Raw genomic sequence first — 20,859 nt, forward strand, 5'->3', positions numbered from 1 at the left:
ACATCGTTATTACCATTATTAAGCAGCCATAAGGAAGGATGAGCTCCTGCCATTCGCCACAACATGGATGGACCTAGAGGGTATTAAATTACACTAAGTGAAATTAGTCAGGCTGAAAAAGACAAATAATCATAACCTCCCACCCCCACCCCACAGCACCTCCTGGTAATAGACTCCAACCACACGCCAGCCACTGGTGTAGACACATGACTCGGACAATTATACAGACGAATTAAAGTCCTTTTCCTTCATTTTCAAATGGAAACTTACAAAGAGAAATCGTCTTCCTTCTCAGGAAATGGACCTTAATGACAGGCATCTGGGGCTCCCAGTGAGCTTGTCCCACGTCCCACAGGGAGAGAATGAAGGCAGTAGAAAGAATGGTGATGATAGTGAACATTAATTCAAAGCTCACTATGCATGAGGTGCTGTTCCAAAGCTGTGTGAGCGAACTTATACTGTCTTCACTCTTACTGGCAGGGACTGCTGCTTGCCCCCATTAGCACTCTAAGGGCAAGGAGAAGCCATTGAGGGGCTATAGGAAGCAGTGTGAGGGCAAAATCCCAGCTCTGCTTCAGAGCAATCCCTGGAGCTCTACTATAGAGAATGCATTGGAGAAATTCACGCTAAAGGCAAGGAGGCCAGCGAGCACCTTGGGGGTCTTGTGCCCAGAGAGCCACCTAATCAGAACTTTAGCCCCATCCTTAAAATTTTAGTTATGTAGCGTAACGTAGTGGTCATTTCAGGATTCTGAGCAATTTTCTGGTGATCAAAAAAAATCCCACTGAATAATCCATATCATGATGTGTTCAAAAAGATATGTAGGCTAATAAATGATCGAGCAGTAGACAATATTTGCCTTTCTATTTGTCTTCCATGCAGGACTGTGATTATTCTGGATATACTATGCCTTAGAAAATCCGAATTGTGTGTATGTATAAAATGGGTAGGTAAGTGAATATTTGAACAAGTCAGTTATGTTATCACTAAGGGGTGGGACTTTGACTTGCAGTGATTTCTTTATAGGTGCTCACTTTTTTGATCATTTCTAATTTTCTATAATGAGCATATATTACTTTTATATCTAGAAAATCATAAGCATATGCAATGTTATAAATGCCATAAGATCATTTTATGTATAAATATATATGTGTGTGTGTATACATATATATGCACACATACATATGCATTTGTGTGTGTGTGTGTACAGCAAAACAAGTGGAAGAAAGTTACCTCAAATTATTAACAACAGTGGTGGTGACTCTAGGCAATTTTTAAATTTCCTTTTACTTTTATGCATTTTGCCAATTTTCTTTAATGAGAATGCATTACTTTTTAAAATGGGAAACATAGAATTTATGGTTCTAATTTTTAAAAGAAGTAGGGCTAGAGGGCTCATTATTTAAAAAAGAATATCTTTTTTTAATTTGGGGCACCTAGGCAGCATAGTTGGTTAAGCTTCTGACTCTTGGTTTTTGGCTCAGGTTGTGATCTCAGGGTTGTGAGACTGAGACCCAAGACTCTGCACTCAGCATGGAGTCTGCTTGAGATTCTCTTTCCTTCCCTCTCCTCTCCCACTCATGCTTATGTTCGCTCTCTCATTCTCTTTCAAATAAATAAAATTTATTTTAAAAATTTTTTTAATTAATTAATTTAAGGTAGGCCCCACCCCCAGTGTGGGGCTTGAATTCATGACCCTGAGATCAAGAGCCACATGCTTAACCAACTGCAAATGTAGCCATTCTGCAGCAGAGCTCCATTCATGAAGGGATGCTCCAATCATCATACAGAGGTTGGTTTAGATTGGGTAGACTCAGACTTGAATAGGAGTACAGCTGCGTACCCACCTTACAGGGCAGTGTGCCATCAGCCTGCTCTGACTTTTGCCCCTCTTTCTTTTTTTTTTTTTTAAAGATTTTTATTTATTTATTCAGAGACACAGAGAGAGAGGGGCAGAGACACAGGCAGAGGGAGAAGCAGGCTCCATGCAGGGAGACCGATGTGGGACTCGATCCCGGGTCTCCAGGATCACACCCCAGGCTGCAGGCGGTGCCAAACCGCTGCGCCACCGGGGCTGCCCCCCTCTTTCTTTCCTTTCCAGGACAGTATGTTTATCACTCTCTAATACGCAGAGAATGTATTAGTTCCATTTGTAATGAGGGAATTGGTTGAAGCAGGGGCCAGAGGGGATGAATGAGTGGTAGCTGTTCCCCTTGGAGAGGGCACGCTGGTCTGCCCAGCCCCTGTCACTCCCTGCTGTATCTCTTATGAGACAAGTACTCTTGCCTATGAGAAGACACAATTTCTAGGGTATGTTTACTCTTAGCCTAACATTAGGTATGTTCATTGCACTAAGAGGTAGTGAGGGGGTAGTGAGGACAATGCCAAATCTGAGAGCATAAGCCCCATCTCAAGGTGCGGGGGGGGGGGGGGGGGGTGCTACACCTCTCACTTGTAGCCAATCATTACAGTGTGGAAATGCCAGCCCAGAGTGGCCTATCTTTTTATATTTTTAAAGGATAAAAGTACACAGATTTTAAAATGATGACAACTAATTCTTTTAAAAATGAAATGCTCCCTTGGGACGCCTGGGTGGCTCAGTGGTTGAGTATCTGCCTTTGGCTCAGGGTGTGATCCCGGGGTCCTGGGACTGCATCCCACACTGGGTTGCCCTAAGGGAGCCTGTTTCTCTCTCTGCCTTTCTCTCTGTGTCTCTCATGAATAAATAAATAAAATCTTTAAAAATAAATAAATAAACATCTTCCTTGGACATTGAAAACTGGGAAGGTAATCCCACTTCCTGGTAAGTCATAGGATATAGGTTTTTATACTAAAAGGTGCTGGCTACGTAAGGGGTTATTGAACAGTATAAGCAGAGTATAATCTATATACACCTCAGACAAAGTCTACTTCCCTGAGCTAGCCTTGAGACGGCATTGTGCTTATTTCCACGATGCCCTCCTTACAGGTCAGCAAAACTCCCAAAGATTCTGAGCTGGACTGGTCTTTGTTCTCACTATGCAGCAGCTCTGAGACCCCTGGGAAGCTGTGTCACCAAGAGAAAGTCAGTGTAGCAGTAAATTAAAATCATGTCAAACTACAGCAGAAAGAGAAAGATGAAACACCAAATCCCAAACATCTAAATCTCTCCCTCAAACCTTCACTTCTCACCACAGATTCTCAGGCAGGAATATATGCAACAAGAGCAAAGTAGAGAGGTGTTTATGATTGTCGAGGGCCACGTGGAATTTTCATGAACTTAGAGCACCCTGGAGATTCTTTTTTTTTTAAAGATTTTATTTATTTATTCATGATAGAGAGAGAGAGAGAGAGAGGCAGAGATACAGGCAGAGGGAGAAGCAGGCTCCATGCAGGGAGCCCGATGTGGGACTCGATCCCAGAACTCCAGGATTGCGCCCTGGGCCAAACACAGGCACCAAACCGCTGAGCCACCCAGGGATCCCCTACCCTGGAGATTCTTTTTTTCTCTAGTTAAGAGCTGGGGGAAGAAATGAGGGAGAGACTCTTCCTAAGTCCAGGGTTTAATCAGAGTGTCAGATGTCTTAGACCAAATCAATTTTGGTTCAAGGCCAGCTCCAGGTCAACTTCTATCAACCACAAAGAAGCTCTCAAAGGACAAAAAGCTCAAATGGAGAAAAAGATGGCTTGTCCTTCTTTTAGAAAAAAAAAAAAAAGCTCCATCCCCATCTTGCTTATCCAACCCTGTGAACAAATATGCCTCAAAAGTATGTGGGTTGGGCAGTGGTGTTGGAGGGAAGATGGGGGAGCATGGTATAGATAGCCATGGTGGCATTGAGCTGGGCGGCCCCTCTCTCCACTGGGAGAAATCACTGCCCTTTTGATTTCCCTGGGTGTGTGAAGAAAGGGTGTCCCTGGGGTTCACTTTGGACTAGACTAAATACTATGTTGGAAGTCTTATCAATCAAAATCAGAGGCCTTCCTCTTTGGATTCAGGGTACGCAAAGAGGAAGAGAGGTAGCCCGGGGAGTTACTGTGAGCTTCTGCTCTCTTGGAGACCAGACATTTTCCTGTCTTCCCTGGTATCTTAAGGGCTCCACTGAAGCCTATGGACAATCGGTGGGCACTGGTATCCTTTCCATGGAATGAAAGCAATAGGTCAGAGAAGTTCCCCAAGTTCTCTGCTCCTTCCTGGGCTGCCTTGCCAGATCTCTTCTGACCCCTCTGAGGCCCAGTCAAGTGAGCAGCTCACCCTTCAAAGCCATGTGATCGTGTCTTTGATCCTGCTCTCAGAATCGGATAACACAGGTCAAGCTAAGACAGGGAAAGTTGGGTTTGCCTCTAGGCCACACCAGGCCCACCCATCATTCTCTTCTGTTTCCCCATGAAAGTTAAGCTTAGCTCCAGCTCCCCATAAGCTCATCAGATAGGGCTGCATGATTTGCTCCGGAAAACTCATGTGGAGGAAATCTGCCCACTAAGGCCAATAGGCAACATAGGGGAGTGCTAAGGGCTTTGGCTGTGGAAGACAGGCCACTGCTCTCTGAGACCTTATATTTAAACTCTTCATGCTGCAGACAACTCATCTGCAAAGATGAGATTTCAGTTGTGCTTAAGTCATAGGGTTTTGTGAGGACGAGATAAGTTAATACATGTAAAGCACATAAAACAGTGCTGAGCACAGAGTAAGCTCTCAGTAAATGTTAGAAGAGGTTGTGACTTATTTTAATATACTGAGTGTGTGTGTGTGGAGGAGGAGGGATTAACTATATAAATTTCCTCCTGTCTCAAACAGTGACTAACTCCCTTGTTACAGCAAGCTCTGAATAAAGAGCCTCTGCTTTTTCTCTTTTAGGTGGTCTTTATTTCCACACGAATCTCAGAGATTTGGGGTTGTTTCTCTCAGCAGGTAGCATTATCTACTTGGAAAAATACAGGTCCCAGCCCTTGTGAGGCCAGATGTCTGGAAGACTTCCTTTATCCAAGGTGGAGGACTGTGAGGAGTCCTCCAGAGTCTGCATCTCAAACCTCAGCATGCACTGGAATCATCTGGAAGTCCTCTGAAACACACTGCTAAGCCACACTCCCAGAGCTTCCTTTTGGGAGGAGCTGGGTCAGGGATGAAGAATCTGCCTTTCTAACATGCTCCCAGGTGCTGCTGATGGCCTGGGGTCACACTTTGAGAACCACTGGCCCAACCTAGAGCAAACCAGGCCTAATCATCCCACTCTGGGGCTTATATAGGGCTGGGGTCAGCCTCCCACTTGAGGGCTGTTGCTCTTTCTTTTACTTCAACCTTGGCCTCAGTATCTACAGGGCCCTCAAGGGGCAAGAGGCAAGGGTGGCCTCTTCTCTGAGAGTGTGTCTATCATCCCTCCAGACTCTTGGAAATAAGAATGTCTGAAGGAACCAAGAGAGAAAAAGAGGTGGAAGCCGAGGAATGGATGAGAAGGGGGTGGCGGGTGGGGAGTGGGCTGGAAAAGAGATAGAGATCTAGAAACACAGAGAATCAAAAGTGATGGTAGAGAGGGGGGAGTTAGCTCTCCCATGCCCTTAGCCCTGTTGAAGGAAGGGTTCCCCAGAAAACAATGGTTCTCAGCTCTGGCAACACCCTGGAATCACCTGGAGATATTTCAACATGTCCCAAGGCTGAGGCCCTGTCCCCCAGATACTGCTTCAGTGACCCCAGGGTGGGCCTGGGCGTTGGGACTTCTAAAAATCCCCTGGTGACTGTGACATGTGGCTGCAGCTGAGAAGCCCTGGAAGAGAAGACAGCACACCTCAGGTACACTCATCTCCGACCCCTGGAAGGTCCTCTTGTGGACTGTACCCCTTATCTCCTGGGTGTAAGCTGGTCCATCTGGTTCTGCATCTCTGGTTAGGAAGCAGGGGGCAGGGCTGGAGCTCCAAAGACAGAGAGACACTGAGAAGGAGCTGAGATGTCCCACTTTCCTGGAGGCAAGCAGAAAGAATCTGGAAAGTTCTCTCTGACTCTGAGAGACAATGGCTATTAGGCAAGGCATCAAGGATCTTTTCTCTTCTTCCCAACCCCAGGGGCCCCTGAAGAATAGCAGCCAGTGTTCATCACGATGCTTTCTCCCTCTCCTCCCCATCCCACCTGACCCCCACCTGACCAGTTCAGAGAGGAGCACAATCTTTCAGAGGTTTGATAAGACATGCATTATTACTTGGTTCACTCATGCAGTCAGGACGGAGCATGCATCTCACAAATTTATGATCCCGTTTCCATGGGAAGGGTTGGCTCCCTCAAGCTTCTCAGAAGTGTGATTTCTTCCAGAATCTAGAGTATCATATCCAAGAAGTAAAGTTCATGCCAAGACCCAAGAACTCCCACAATCACACAAAAGAGATTGCTGAGAAGGTGTGTTTTCTGCAGCTTTCCTTGTTCTGCCCCCGCCGACTATATCCTGGGTAGAAAATGTATAGTTATACCCTTTAGATGATTATGATTAATGTGTAGGATTCTTTTTTTTTAATGAAGAGCTTCATCAACTCTTCATAGTGCATTTTTGTGGGACAATTATGGGTGAGAAGCAAACGAGGATTGCTATTGTTTCGCTCATTTAATTGAGCAAGTATTTCTCTCATCCTTCTGGGAATTAAACACTGAAGGGTGGACAAACACAGGGAAATGCATGCATATTAATTTCTGGTGTATTGCCTTCATTCAAAAGCAGGACAGAAATCAAGAGCTAGGCCTGTGCTGTGGTTTATAGAGAGGGTGAAGTTTCGCGCTTCACATCTCCTATAGACACTGTTCTGATGGGATCACGAGCCCAGTGCCACACTGATGAGGGTGGAGAGGGGACAGAAAGGTCTGGTTAGTTTGGTCATACACTTCAGTTTTAGGGCTGGATACTGAACCCTACCAGGAGCACCTCGACTGGGGTTAGGGTAGAAGGCAGTTCATGGGTGGAGGTATTTTCCCCAAAGAAAGAGTGGTAACAGTTTCTAGAAGAAGGGTGAATGAACGGATGCAGGGGTAAAAACACAAACAAAGCCTATGTCCATCAAACCACCTTTCTGCCGACTTTTGAATAACTGGCTGAGTGCGGTGTAGAGATTGACTAGATTCAGAATGTAGACAGCCTCTAGCATTGCCCTTTTGGATTGTCACTAAATGGCTTGTTCTCTCTGAAGACAGCACGATAGCCCATCCATCACTGCATCCCCAAGGCACGCAGAATAAATGACGGGCAAATGCATTCCTGCTCTCAGAAGTGTAAGATCACTACCTCCACAGCCCCCAGAACAGGCTGGGTCATGGAGAGAAAAAGAATGCAGTTAGAACCATTAATAGCCAGAGGCCCCTGGGTGGTTCAGTGGTTGAACATCCATCTTCAGCTCAGGTTGTGATCCTGGGGTCCTGGGATTGAGGCTGCATCAGGCTCCCTGCAGGGAACCTGTTTCTCCCTCTGCCTGTGTCTCTGCTGCTTTCTCTCTGTCTCCCATGAATAAATAAATAAAATCTTAAAAAAAAAAGAACCATTAATAGCCATTAATGAGATAGCACATTATGTTGTTTAAAACTATATCTAGCTAGGGACACTTAATGTAACCTCTCCCAACTTCTCACTAGAATAAGAGAACAGGAAAAAAGAATTCTCCTCACTTTCACAGCTGTGACTGAAGATTTGCCTGATTCCACAATCTGGAAAGATTGACTTTTTACTCTAAAATATATGGAAACCGGGATCCCTGGGTGGCGCAGCAGTTTGGCGCCTGCCTTTGGCCCAGGGCACGATCCTGGAGACCCAGGATCGAATCCCACATCGGGCTCCCAGTGCATGGAGCCTGCTTCTCCCTCTGCCTATGTCTCTGCCTCTCTCTCTCTCTCCGTGTGACTATCATAAATAAATAAAAAGAATTAAAAAAAAATAAAATATATGGAAACCACCAAACCCATTCTGATTTTGACTTTGAGACTAAGACAACTTTATGCCTTCTCCACATTGAGTTCCTGTCAACTGAAAGTACCTAATCTAAACTAGAGATTGGCCAGGTCGCCTGGGTGGCTCAGGCAGTTAAACACTTGCCTTCACTCAGCTCTAGGTCCTGATCCTGAGTCCCGGGATGGAGCCCCAAATCAGGCTTCCTGCTTAGTGGGGAGTTTGCTTCTCTCTCTGCCCCTCACTGGCCTTGTGCTCTCACTCTCTCTCAAATAAATAAATTATTTTTTAAAAATCAATAAAAATAAACTAGAGGTTGGTCAATTTGTTTCCGGAGAGAGGTAAATATTTTAGTGACTTTTAAAAAAAGATTTTATTTATTTATTCATGAGAGACCCAGAGAGAGAGGCAGAGACACAGGCAAGAGTGAGAAGCAGGCTCCATGCAGGGAGCCTGATGTGGGACTTGATCCCAGGACCCCAGGATCATGCCCTGAGCCGAAGGCAGATGCTCAACCACTGAGCCACCCAGGTTCCCCAGTATTTTAGGTTTTGTGGGCTATTCTATCTGTGTAGACTTGAACAATTCAACTCCACCCTTGTAGTGTAGGAAAAAAGTCACAGACTTTTCATGATTTGTCATATAATTTATAAGTGAGTGTATACATAAATGAATAGGCATGGTTGTGTTCCAGTTGACTTTATTTTTTAAAAAGATTTTATTTATTTATTCATGAGAGACACATAGAGAGAGGCAGAGACACAGGCAGAGGGAGAAGCAGGCTCCCCATGAGGAGCCCAACACAGGACTCAATCCCAGGACCCCGGTATCATGACCTGAGCCACTGAGCCACCCAGGTGCCCCTCCAATTGATTTAAATTTGCAAAAATTAGGCGCTGGGTTGGATTTGGCCCACAGGCTATAGTTTACCAACCTGTGACGGTAACCATGTGACGTGACCAATATTTTACCCCCTTATAGCATACAGTTTAATCTTACCACACACTCTCTATTCTCATCATCTTTCTACCCTCAGAAACAGAAACTCTTATTAAAAGATGGCCCTGGAGGAGATTGGATTCTGGGAGGTGTGTAGCCGCAGGCAGGAAATAGTCTTTAAATACGATAAAAGTACCTTCTCCGTGGTTATGAAACTATGACGATTTCTCTGATCCTCCAGCTACAATCTTCCAGACCTTCCCCACTTCACTTCCTTGCTCTTCCCACAGTCATGGAAGGTCTGATTTCGTTTCTTCCTGGCTTTTTTTTTTTTTTTTTTTTTAGAGATTTCATTTATTTATTCATGAGAGAGAGGCAGAGACATAGGCAGAGGGAGAAGCAGGTTCCCCATGGAGAGCTCAATGCGGGACTCAATCCCAGGACCCAGGGATCATGCCCCAAAGGCAGACACTCAACCATTGAGCCACCCAGGTGCCCCAAAGGTCTGATTTCTATAAGAAACTCCTTATTTCCATAAATCTTGGAGTGGCTCTGACCAAGCCCAGACTCATTCGTCCCTATGCCCTGTCAGTAGAAAACTGTCTTGCCAGTTCATGGTTATCCAATCACTTGATGTCTGTATAAGCTACTAAGGATTCTTTCCTTTTACCCTCTTCTGTGGAGGGTTGGAAGATCCCAGAGGAACATAAGTATCCTCTGGTCATCAGGAGAGGATCTACAACTGTCTTATGTCCTCACGGAGATATAAACCATCTGGTATAGTTGGCCCTGGTAACCATGCACTGTCATTCACCAAGCCTCTAAGTGATACAGGTACATAGACTTCGTCCTTCTCAGCTAAGCCCCAAGCGGACCCTTCAAGCATTTCTATTCTCTTCTTCCTAGCCATCCTACAAATATCTTGGGAACTACCCACCTCTGCCCCCTGAACATGCTAAGGCAAGGCAGCATCGAAAGTCTGCTATCTGCTTACTCTCCTTAGACCCTGCTCTCATCCATTGCTGCACTAACACTAGGGGGTTCCTGGGAAGCCAGGGTCAAGTGCCCCCTTCTCCTGCACACCCTAGTATTTCTGTAGTAGCTCTCATGTCCTGTCCCCTTCCTCGGACTCTCCAGAGAGGCTTAATAATTCTACAGATTATCCAAGTTATCCTCCACTTTGCTTCCGTGGCTCTCCTTCCCATTATGTGTCCTCACTAGGAAATCTGCTTATTATCCATGTACAGGTTAGCACATATGTTCTAGCCTCTCAGTCTCCAGACTGTGTGCCCTGTGTCCTCAAAACTGACTCCTGCAATGAAAACAAACGAGCAATACCACACAAACCTTTTTTCCCTCTTAAGTGCTTAGCTCTTACAATCAAAGAAAAGAAATAGCATGGCTTTCAAGACTATTGTCTCTGTTGTGTGTTTGAAAACTATTCAGAAATTCAATAGACTGTTTGAAGCTGTATCCACACTCCCCTGAGGCATTAAATGTCACTAACTCAGTGAGTTGAGAGCCACAGGACAACATCAAAACATATAGGAATAAAAAAAATAAAATAAAATAAAACCTCAATTAGTATTTCAAAATGTATCCCTTACTTGTAATTTTGAGCACACTTTATCAGTTTACATTACCAGAGAAGCCGACCAGAAAGTGCAAGTAGAAAATAGGTAATAATCAAAGATTCCACAGAACACTTTACTGCTGTGAAGAAACCCATCATTATGAGAACTGAAAGCACTCTCACAATTTAGGTAAAAATCAAATCAATGGGACTTTAGCTATATCCTAAAACATTTTTTTTTTCTTTAAATCACAGAACTAAAAAGGGAAGAAAAAAACCTGCCTTAAACAATTATGTAGTTTCAAAATGTTACCTACCAAGGAACAAAAATCAGGCTGGCTTCAGACTTCTCTTCAACACTAAATTTCAAAAAAGGGATTTCTACAGAGGTTTGAGGGAAAATAGGTATTGCCCTAAATGATATACCTACTTAGTCCTGGGCTGGAGACATAGATTTGGCAGCTATTAGCATAAAGGGAGGAATTATTACTTGGGATGAAGAAGTTCATGCAAGGAGAGATTTTTTTTAAAGATTTTATTTATTTATTCATGAGAGACACACAGAGGCAGAGGGAAAAGCAGGCTTCCTGCAGGTAGCCTGATGTGGGACCGGATCCAAGGACCCCAGGATCACTCCCTGAGCTGAAAGCAGATGCTCAACCCCTGAGCCACCCAGGTGCCCCCATGAGGTTGTATTTAAAATGCAATCATGTTTATCTGTATGGATCTTTCTACATAACTATTTTTGTGCACAACATTCCGAGTACAAGAAACGGCATGCCCCTTTTTATTTTTTTAGTTATGAAGTATTTCATACATACACAAGAATGTATAGGATACATATGTATGGTTTAAGAAGAATGAATAGTAAAAGGAAAACCCATAAGCCAGGTGAAGAAATAAACCATTACCAGGGACAGGAAAGACCCCTGTGTGTCTCCCACCATCCCACACCCCTTCCACTTCTGAGCAGCAATCAAAATCTGAATTTTATGATAATAGTTCCCTGACTTTTCTCCAGATTACTTGGTGTGTATGCCTGTCTAACAAAATATTGTTTGTTTGGTTTGGTTTAAAACTTCTAAGAAACATAATACAAGAAACATTTATCTGCAACTTACCTTTTTGTTTAGCATTATGCTTTTGAAACCCATCTGTGTTAATACACGCAGCTACAGCTCATTTCCTCTTCACGGCTGTATAGCATTTTTTTTTTTTGGCAGTCTTTTTTTTTTTTTAATTATTTATTTATTTATGATAGTCACAGAGAGAGAGAGAGGCAGAGACATAGGCAGAGGGAGAAGCAGGCTCCATGCACCGGGAGCCCGATGTGGGATTCGATCCCGGGTCTCCAGGATCACGCCCTGGGCCAAAAGCAGGCGCCAAACCGCTGCGCCACCCAGGGATCCCCCTGTATAGCATTTTATTCGATGAATGGCATACACCACAATTTATCTATCCGTTCTGTCATTGGTAAATAGTCTGTTTCCCATGATTTTGCTCTTATGAACAATTAATATTCTTTTTTTTTTTGAACAATTAATATTCTTATACATGCCTCCAGAATGGAGTTCTGGGTAGCTTGAGTTTTCCTTTGGCACATGTTTCCGATATATCTGCCCATTTGCATCAGACTTCTTCATTTTGTGGCATCTAAGATGGCTGCAAGGTGACTACTCTACCAACACATGCACGCTCTTTCATTCAAACCTACATCATGGGGTGCCTGGGTGGCTCAGTTGGTTAAGCATCCAACTCCTGATTTCAGCTCAAGTCATGATCTCAGGGTCCTGAGTTGGACTCTGTGCTAGCATGGAGTCTGCTCGTCCTTCTCCTACTCTCTCTCAAATAAATAAATAAAAAAAATAAAATTTCATTATTGTTTTGAATACTTGATATGAAATGGTTGATGTAGATTCAATATCCATTAGCAGCATCATGAGAAATTTCAACATTGTGTCTGTCCATGAAGAAAAGGACTGTTAGATTCTGTAAACATAATGTCAACTGCTAAATTTTGAAAGATTGGAAAGGCTTTACATTTTGCGTTGTGCTTGGTTGTGTGAACAAAATCTTGCAAATGATGACTGTCTAGAATTTAAAGAGATCATTATTAAAAAGTGTTGAATAGGGATTGCACAAAGTAAAAAAAAAAATCTGCTATGAAAAAAACTTATGCTCATAGAAGGAAGTTTCAGTTTCTAATTAGAAAAAAAAAATGGAAATAAAGGCACCTGGGTGGTACAGTCGGTTAAGCCTTTAACTCTTGGTTTTGGATCAGTTCCTGATCTCACAGTTGTGAGACTGAGCCCCAGGTCGGGCTCCACACTCAGCACAGAGTCTGCTTAAAACTCTCTCCTCTGTCCCTCCCTACTTCTAAAATAAATAAATAAATCTTTTTTTTAAAAAAAAGGGAAATAATTTCATCTGAATAGTTTTACAAATTCAGTATTGTCTTTAATACTTTCTGTAGCAGCCAGCCTCTTGGCTGGCACCAATAATTCTTGTCCCCTGATATTCACATCCTGGTCTACTTCCCTCTCAAACTGAATAGGGTGAATCTGTGTATGAGGACTATTGCAGAAATGACGGTGTGTCCTTCCAAGGCTAGGTTGTGAGGGACATTGTGGCTTCTGTCTTGCCTGCTCCCTCTTAGATCACTTGGTCTAGGGGAAGCCAACCATAATGTTATGAAGACATCAAGTACCCAATGGCTCTGACTCCCAGCCATGGGAACAAGCCATCTTGAAGTGGCTCCTCCAGACCTGGTCAAGCCTTTAGATGATGCAGCCCCTGGTGACATCTTGTCTGAAACATTGTGAAAGATCCTGAGCCAGCACCACCCAGATAAGCTGCACCCAAATTCCTAAGTCATCATAAACTATGTTACATAATAAGTGTTATTAAGCTGCTAACTTGTCATGTCATTTGTTACCCAGTAATAGATAGCTAACACATTTGTTATTTTATTTCCCTTACTGTAATTATACAATGTAAACTTGATGTCAGTTGCTTTCAAAAAACCCCATTTAACTGTCCCCCCACTTCCTTCTAAAATGAAGACAAAGGTGTGTTTTTAGAGGGAAAAAAGGGAAAGCTGGGATTGCCAGTGTTCAGGAGCCTTCTCTCTCAGATATACATCTTCAAGTCATCTCTATGGGTTCCTGGGTTTCTATTTTTATGTATATTGGGGCAAAGGACAATAAGGATGAAGGGCAAAATAAGCCACGGTTGGGGTGGTAGAAACTTTATTTGAAGGGTTTACAGGAAGTTAATGGCCCTGATTTCACTCGCTCTATAAAACATGATCAGGATTCACACATTTAGGGCAGCCAGGGTGGCTCAGCATTTTATTGCCACCTTCAGCCCAGGGTATGATCCTGGAGTCCTGGGATCGAGTCCCTGAACGGAGACTGCTTCTCCCTCTGCCTGTGTCTCTGCCTTTCTCTCTCTTTCTGTATCTCTCATGAATAAATACATAAGATCTTTTAAAAAATAAATTATATCATGCTTTCCTCTATGCAAAAATAAAAACTCTACAAAACTATGATATGTGTAAGAAGCCTCCAACACTTCTATCTTTCCCTGATGGTTTTTTTGCAAGGACAATCATCATATTCATCTTAAAATTATTTAAGTGTGGGCTGCCTGGGTGGCTCAGTCAGTTGAGTGTCCGACTCTTGTTTTTGGCTCAGGTCATGATCTCAGGGGCCTGGGATAGAGCCCTGAGTCAGGCTCTGTGCTCAGTGGGAAGTCTGCTTGGATTCTCTCTCTCCCTCTCCCTCTGCCCCTCCCCCCACTCACGTGTGCTCACTCTCTCTCTTGCAAATAAATTAAATGTTTAAAATAAAAAATAAACTCATTTTAGTGCCTCTGCTTTGTCCCTTTACTCACAGTTGGTCTTCCTACTGTTTAACAATGATAAAACACTCTTTACAAACATAAAGATTCATTTTCTATTGTGAACATTTTTCATCATAGCACCTCCTGTGCCCTGGTTATTATGAAATCAATCATTTTACTTTCTAGCTACCAACTTTTCCTGAGGGGTTCTTGTTAGCTGAGTTCCCTTTGATAACTGCTTATTCTGTTAATGTTCTTTTGAAGCCTGTTACAACATTCTTTCTTCTTCTTCTTCTTCTTCTTCTTCTTCTTCTTCTTCTTCTTCTTCTTTCTTCTTCTTTCTTCTTCTTCTTCTTTTCTTCTTCTTTTTTTTTTTTACCAGAAATTCTGCAGTTTCTGATTGATTAAAATCAGGGTGGTAGGGCAAGGTGGGAGCTCATTTCAGACCTGCAGCCCTCATGCTGCCAGGCTGTCCCTGTCCGTGTCCCATTCTCCCCTTACATGATGCAAAGGGTCAAGCTATTTATATTCCTATAATGAAGAGGGATTCAGCAGGTGACAAATAATAATTTCTGAAGTCAGGAAAGGTGCTTCACCTCATCCTTTTTTGAAGATAAGATCCAGGTATCTCACAGACTCTGAACATCCTGCATATTTAAAAGCAATTTTAGGGAGTCCTGAGTGACTCAGTGGTTGAGCATCTGCGTTTGGCTCAGGTTGTGATCCTGGGGTCCTGGGATGGAGTCCCGCATTGGGCTCCCTGCGGAGAGCCTGCTTCCCCCTCTGTCTATGTCTCTGCCTCTTTTTATGTATCTCTCATGAATAAATAAATATTTAAAAAATAAATAAACACACTTTCATGCATCTAAGAATTGATTGGAGCCATACTCATGGAAATCACAGTAATCTCAGTTTGAGTCCCCATGTGTCAGATTGAGCACACACTAAAGGCAGGAACAAAACAGGACACTAAAAACAAAAACAAAAACAAAAAAAAAACCTTTTTTTTTTTAAAGATTTTATTTATTTATTCATCAGAGACAGAGGCAGAGGGAGAAACAGGCTCCACGCCGGGAGCCCGACGTGGGACTCGATTCCGCGTCTCCAGGATCGCACCCTGGGCTGAAGGCGGCGCTAAACCGCTGAGCCACCAGGGCTGCCCACCTTTTATTTATTTTTATTTATTATCTTTTAAAGATTTTATTTATTTATTCATGAGAGAGAGAGAGAGAGAGAGAGAGAGAGGCACAGGCAGAGGGAGAAACAGGCTCCACGCCGGGAGCCCGACGTGGGACTCGATCCCGCGACTCCAGGATCACACCCCTGGCCAAAGGCGGCGCCAAACCGCTGGGCCACCGGGGCTGCCCTCCCCTTTTTAAATTATGGATATGGAAATTCTGAAACTGAGCTAAAACTAAACTATAATTTAATAGTAAATAGTAAATTAAATAGAAAACTCAGTTCTATGGAAGACTCCTAACTCTGAAACGAACTAGGAGTGGTGGAAGGGGAGGAGGGCGGGGGTGGGGGTGACTGGGTGGCGGGCACTGAGGGGGGCACTTGACGGGATGAGCACTGGGTGTTATTCTGTATGTTGGCAAATTGAACACCAATAAAAAATAAATTTATTATTAAAAAAAAAGAAAGAAAGAAAACTCAGTTCTTCGGCCACACCAGCATATTTCAAAATGCTCGGTAGCCCCATCCACGGCCTTTTAAAGTACTGAAGTTCCCACAGAAAAGCAACAAAACTTCCCTGAATCCGTTTACGTCTGTTTTACGATTTGATTCTGTTTTCAAGTGTGAATTGCACAATTTGGGGAGTAGGTGGGAGAACCATCATATTTTCAGCGTCTGGAGTCCTCTGAGGAATTTAATCTGACCTTCGGCAGCAAGGCCCTTAGCAGCATTCACAGCCTCGCGCTGCCCTCCACGCACCCGTCAATAAACCATCGATTGTCCCCGAGGGTCCCCGGTGAGCCCCTGCAAGCCCAGAGACCCGGCATCTAATAGGAGCCGCGGCCCGTTTCCTAGCAACAGCGACGCGACCCCGCCCCCTGGCCTCGGCGTCGCTCTCCTACCGTGCGGCCGCGAGGGGGCGGGGCCAGGAGTCTCTTGCCCAATAGGAGGGGAGCGGAGGCGGAGTCCCGGCCGCGTCCGCGTCGCCAGGGAAACGGCGGCGTCGGCGGGAGTCGGCGCGCGATGCCGGGCGCGGAGGAGCGGGCGGCGCGGGCTGCCGAGAGCTGCGACCCGGAACGCGGCGCCGCCGACCCGCGCCTGCGACTCCTGGGGGCCTACGTGGCCCGGAGCCTGCGGCCGGCCGCCGGAGTCTGGGAGCGCTGCGCGGGCACGTCCGAGGCGGAGCGGCTGCTGCACGCCTTCCTGGGCCGCGAGGCTGCGGGGGGCCCGCGGCCGCCGCTGCTGCTGGTGGTGCGGCCCGGGCCCGGGGGCCTGGCGGTGCGGCCCGGGCTGGACACGGGGCCCGAGGCCGGCCCGCCTCGCGCCAAGGGGCTCTTCTTCCTGCGCACCGGGCCCGAGCCGCCGGGGCCCCGCAGCCTCCGCGGCGCCGTGCTGTGCGGGGACCTGCCCGCCGCCCCCCTGCAGCACCTGGCCGCGATGTTCTCCGAGGTGAGCTGGGGGGGCGGGTGACCCCGCGGGCCGGGAGCGGGCGGGAGCTGGGGGGGCGGGGTAGGGAGGGGTGTGTGGCCGAGGGGGCGGGGCCGGGGGCGGGGCCGGAGGGCGGGGCACGGCCGGAGGGGATGCGGAGGAAGCCCGGGCACCCCTGAGAAGTGCGAGGGAGCTGGAGCAAGCTGCGGAGGGGCTCAGGCTTGTGTCAGTCCTGGTCTGGGCACAAGCCAAAGTCAGGGGGAGGCCAGACTGAAGTTGCCTGCTGGATCCTGACCACCGTTTAAGGCGCAGTATCTCTTAACCCCCTCTGTGGGCCGGGACTAGGGAAGACAGGTCGTGGCGAACAACAGGGCATCTCAGTGGGGTGAGTAAGGCAGCGGAGGTGAAAGGCCATCGACACGCAGTGCCTACCCACAGAGGGGACTCAAAGGCGAAGGGGGTTTGGTTTTGATTTCATCTCATTCCTAAACCACACATCCATGAACCCAGTTGTCAGCCCTGTGCCAAGATGAGAAGTTGGGGCATCCGGCTGGAAATGTCCAACAGGCGTTTGGAGCCGTCCACCAGGAGCTCAGGGAGGAAGGTCTCCGGAGACGTGGGTTATACATCCTTCTAGAACACCGCAGCCAGAGCTTGGAGAGTACAGGAGGTTTCAGAGAGGGTGCTCTGCAGAGGCAAGATTCTTGGGACATTTAGAACTTTCTGGACTGGGAGTAAACTTCCCTGTAAATTGAGTGTGTGTGTTTCTGGAGGCTTGATGCACTGGATCCTGCAGCTTGTAAAACAAATACTAATGGGGTACCAGTTATATGATACTTTGTGTGATAGAGGCTCTCAGGAATACCAAACAAAGAGAAGATGAGATCCCACCCATGCAGTTAATCCTCTTTTTATAAATATTTAAAACTCCTGTGACTGGGGTGGAGCTAGAACTCACATGAACTTGGCTGCATTACTGGAGCTAGGTCCTTAGGCTCTCTGCTGGGCCAGATATGCTTTATCAGAAAGCTCTGGAGAGGGAGAATTTCAGGGAAGGGGCATGCATGACAGTCACCCCTTGGAGGGGCCCCGAGAAGCCAGGTTTCTCAGGAGACAGGGATGTATTTCAATCTTTTTAACAACCGGAATGGCTCTACTGCCGTGCATCGTCTGAACACCATCACTGCAGAGGTGCAAGCTTGGATCAAATCCCGCGCATGAATGATGATGATAGAAGGAAGTGCCATTGTATTCAGAGGAGAGACATGTGTGTGGTTGGAGAGCCAGTGTTGAACCGGCTCCTGAACAAGAGGAAGGATCAGGGGACATAGACATCAAGGTAACTTTCAAGGCACTGGGAGCAGATTGCACAAAGGTTTGGGTGTGGAACTACACTTAGTACGTGTCGGGGACAGCGGGCCCATCTCAGAGTTGTGTCCCACCAAGGAAATGTATCCAGCAAGCCAAAGTAATTTTGAAATAGTTCAAACTGTCAAGTGCTCCAGAATTTTCATGGGTGTATCAAAAGAGACTGGAAACAAATTAAATGTTTATCTATCGAGGACTGGGTGAATGAATTAGGGTCTATCTATAGTTAAAAGGAATGATTGCTATGGAACGAGTTCTTAAGTTAATTTGTATTTATTGTGGCAAATAAAAACCCACAGGAGATAAAATTCACTCTCCCAATAATTTCCAAGTGTACAGTACAATATATCCAACCACACACACTGTTGGTCAGCAAATCCCCAGGAACTCCCACCATCCTGCATGACTTAGTCTATACCCACCAAACAATTCCCTCACTCTGCCTTTCCTGAGGCCCCAGCACCCATGATTCCACTTTCTGTTCCTATGAACTCGATAGCTCTGCATACCTCATATAAATGGAATCATGCAATATGTGTCTTATTGTAACTGCCTTATTTCATTTAGCATGATGTCCTCGAGGTTCATTCACGATTGTAGCATGTGACAGAATTATTTTCCTTCTTAAGGCTGAGTACTATTCCACTGTACATATACACCGCCCTTTCTTTATCCACTCATTCATGGATGGATGTGTAGGTTGCTTTCACCTCTTGGCTGTTGTAAATAGTGCTGCCATTTAAGATAATTTTTTTTTTAAGGTGCAGCACTATAGTCTAGTATGCTACCATTTCTGCTAAAAAGAGAGGGAGGATGGAAAGAAGGAAGGAGCATTCATTAACAGAGTAATCCACAGGCCTGAGAAACTAGGAAGCTGAGGTACACGGTACACTTATATTTTTTTTAAGATTTATTTATTTTAGAGAGAATTTCAAACAGACTCCCTCTGAGCATGGAGCCCAATGCAGGACTCAATCCCAGGACCCTGGGATTATGATCTGAGCTGAAACCAAGAGTCAGATGCTCAACTGACTGAACCATCCAGGGACCCCAAAAATTATTTTTGGAATAGCTTCAGGCCTTAGCATTTCTCAAAGCCTGTAGCAGCATATCCCATCTACTTCCTTACACATCCAGAAGCTGATCCTGTACTGTTTCAGTTCCCTGTTCACCTCCCATCCCCTAAGCCCCTCCTACCCTCTCCTTCCTGCCCACTCTCCCCTCTCTGTGGACCAGCCTGGCCCCTGGCTGCATGCTCCCCTCTTCCTCCCACACCCCGCAGAGTGACACTCAAGCCAGAGGAGCCCACATGGCTGAGAAAAGCCCTCCGCTGTTGGGGGTGGTGGTGGTTGATGTTAGCGAGAGGAAGAAAGCTATAAATTTCAGCATCATTTTGTTACCCTAGTACAGGGTCTTAAAAAAAAAAAAATGCATCCAAGAAATGTTTCTCGGAATTGACAGAACTTAGTAAGTAGTTCCCTGCTGCCTGTCTTCGTCCTCCCAGCCACACCACTCACTGCTGCCAGGTTACTTTCTTTGAGCTCTGAGACTTGGATACTATTTTGAAATTCTGTGTATTTAGAGAGGGAGCATGGGACGTGGGATCTGATGGGCCTGGGTTTGAATCCTGGTTCTGTAAAATGCATGTGTCATGTGACCTCTGGGGTCAGGGTCTATCTTGCAGGAGTGTCATGAAATTTAGAAATTATATATTAGGACACCTGCAATAGTGTACTAGGTTGTAGGCATGCCCTAAGGGACAGGAATTATTGTCACTTGACTTCCTATTTGAAAGTGTCCTCACTTCTTTGACCCATCCTCATCATCTTGCCTATCCCTGCTCTCCCTGGAGGAGAACTATATTTCCCCCCAGCCCTTCCATCCATCTCTGAGCCTGGAGCTGGGACAGGTGTCCTCGCTCCCCCTTACTGCTTCTAGATTCATGTTGAAAAACCTCAGTTTGGATCATATGTCACCAGACGAAGTCACCCTGTCCCCTCATTGCTGTGTCATACACTGATGACACTGCCCCCGGCTCATAGTGACTCTTTCCAACATCTCTCCTGCCTTAACACATGGCGACTTCAGTAGATGCATGAATGATCCTTCCAATAAGCAGGCCTCTGGGATCCTTGAACCTTCCTCCCCTGGCGATCTTGTCCCCCTCCCTCCCTTCCCCAACCCTTCCTGTGGCCATTCCCAGACCTTATATTACTAACCCCCTCCCTTGTGATCCAATTTCACCCACCTCTTTCTCTGACCACTACTCTCATCTTTCAGCTCACTCCCCACAACGACCCACTACTGCAATCCCTGCTGGGGTCTCTATCCATCCATCCTGCCACCTTCCCGCTGTCTGACTCAGTACCCATGCGCTTTCCCCCACCCAGCTTGGGTGCATCATCATCGTTCCCTTGCCTAAGCTTCTGACTCACTGGCCTCTGCTTGTTTTGTCATATTCATTTGGCAAAACCGTACTTCTGATGAAAGCCAACCCTCTGTCTGTTCCATATACCCGCATCCGTGAAGTCAGTGGGGCTGAGAAAAACCAACATACTCCACTTAAAATTCATGACCCTGAACCTGTAATAGGCCTTTTATGCTTCCCAGCTGACACCTCAAACTTCCAATTATTTTCTT

The 20,859-nt window shown here is 45.7% G+C and overlaps 1 protein-coding gene across 1 annotated transcript in view; it reads left to right on the forward strand.

Annotated features, from left to right (window-relative positions):
• Positions 1 to 16,446: 16,446 nt before the first annotated feature.
• Positions 16,447 to 20,859, forward strand: part of DNAH9 (dynein axonemal heavy chain 9) — a 325,725-nt gene continuing 321,312 nt past the window's right edge. The window contains exon 1 of the mRNA XM_072730369.1: positions 16,447 to 16,872. Within this exon, the coding sequence (XP_072586470.1) occupies positions 16,447 to 16,872 (426 nt within the window). The remainder of the gene's footprint in view (positions 16,873 to 20,859) is intronic.

The sequence above is a fragment of the Vulpes vulpes genome, chromosome 12 (genome assembly GCF_048418805.1).
Source record: "Vulpes vulpes isolate BD-2025 chromosome 12, VulVul3, whole genome shotgun sequence".
NCBI lineage: Eukaryota > Metazoa > Chordata > Mammalia > Carnivora > Canidae > Vulpes > Vulpes vulpes.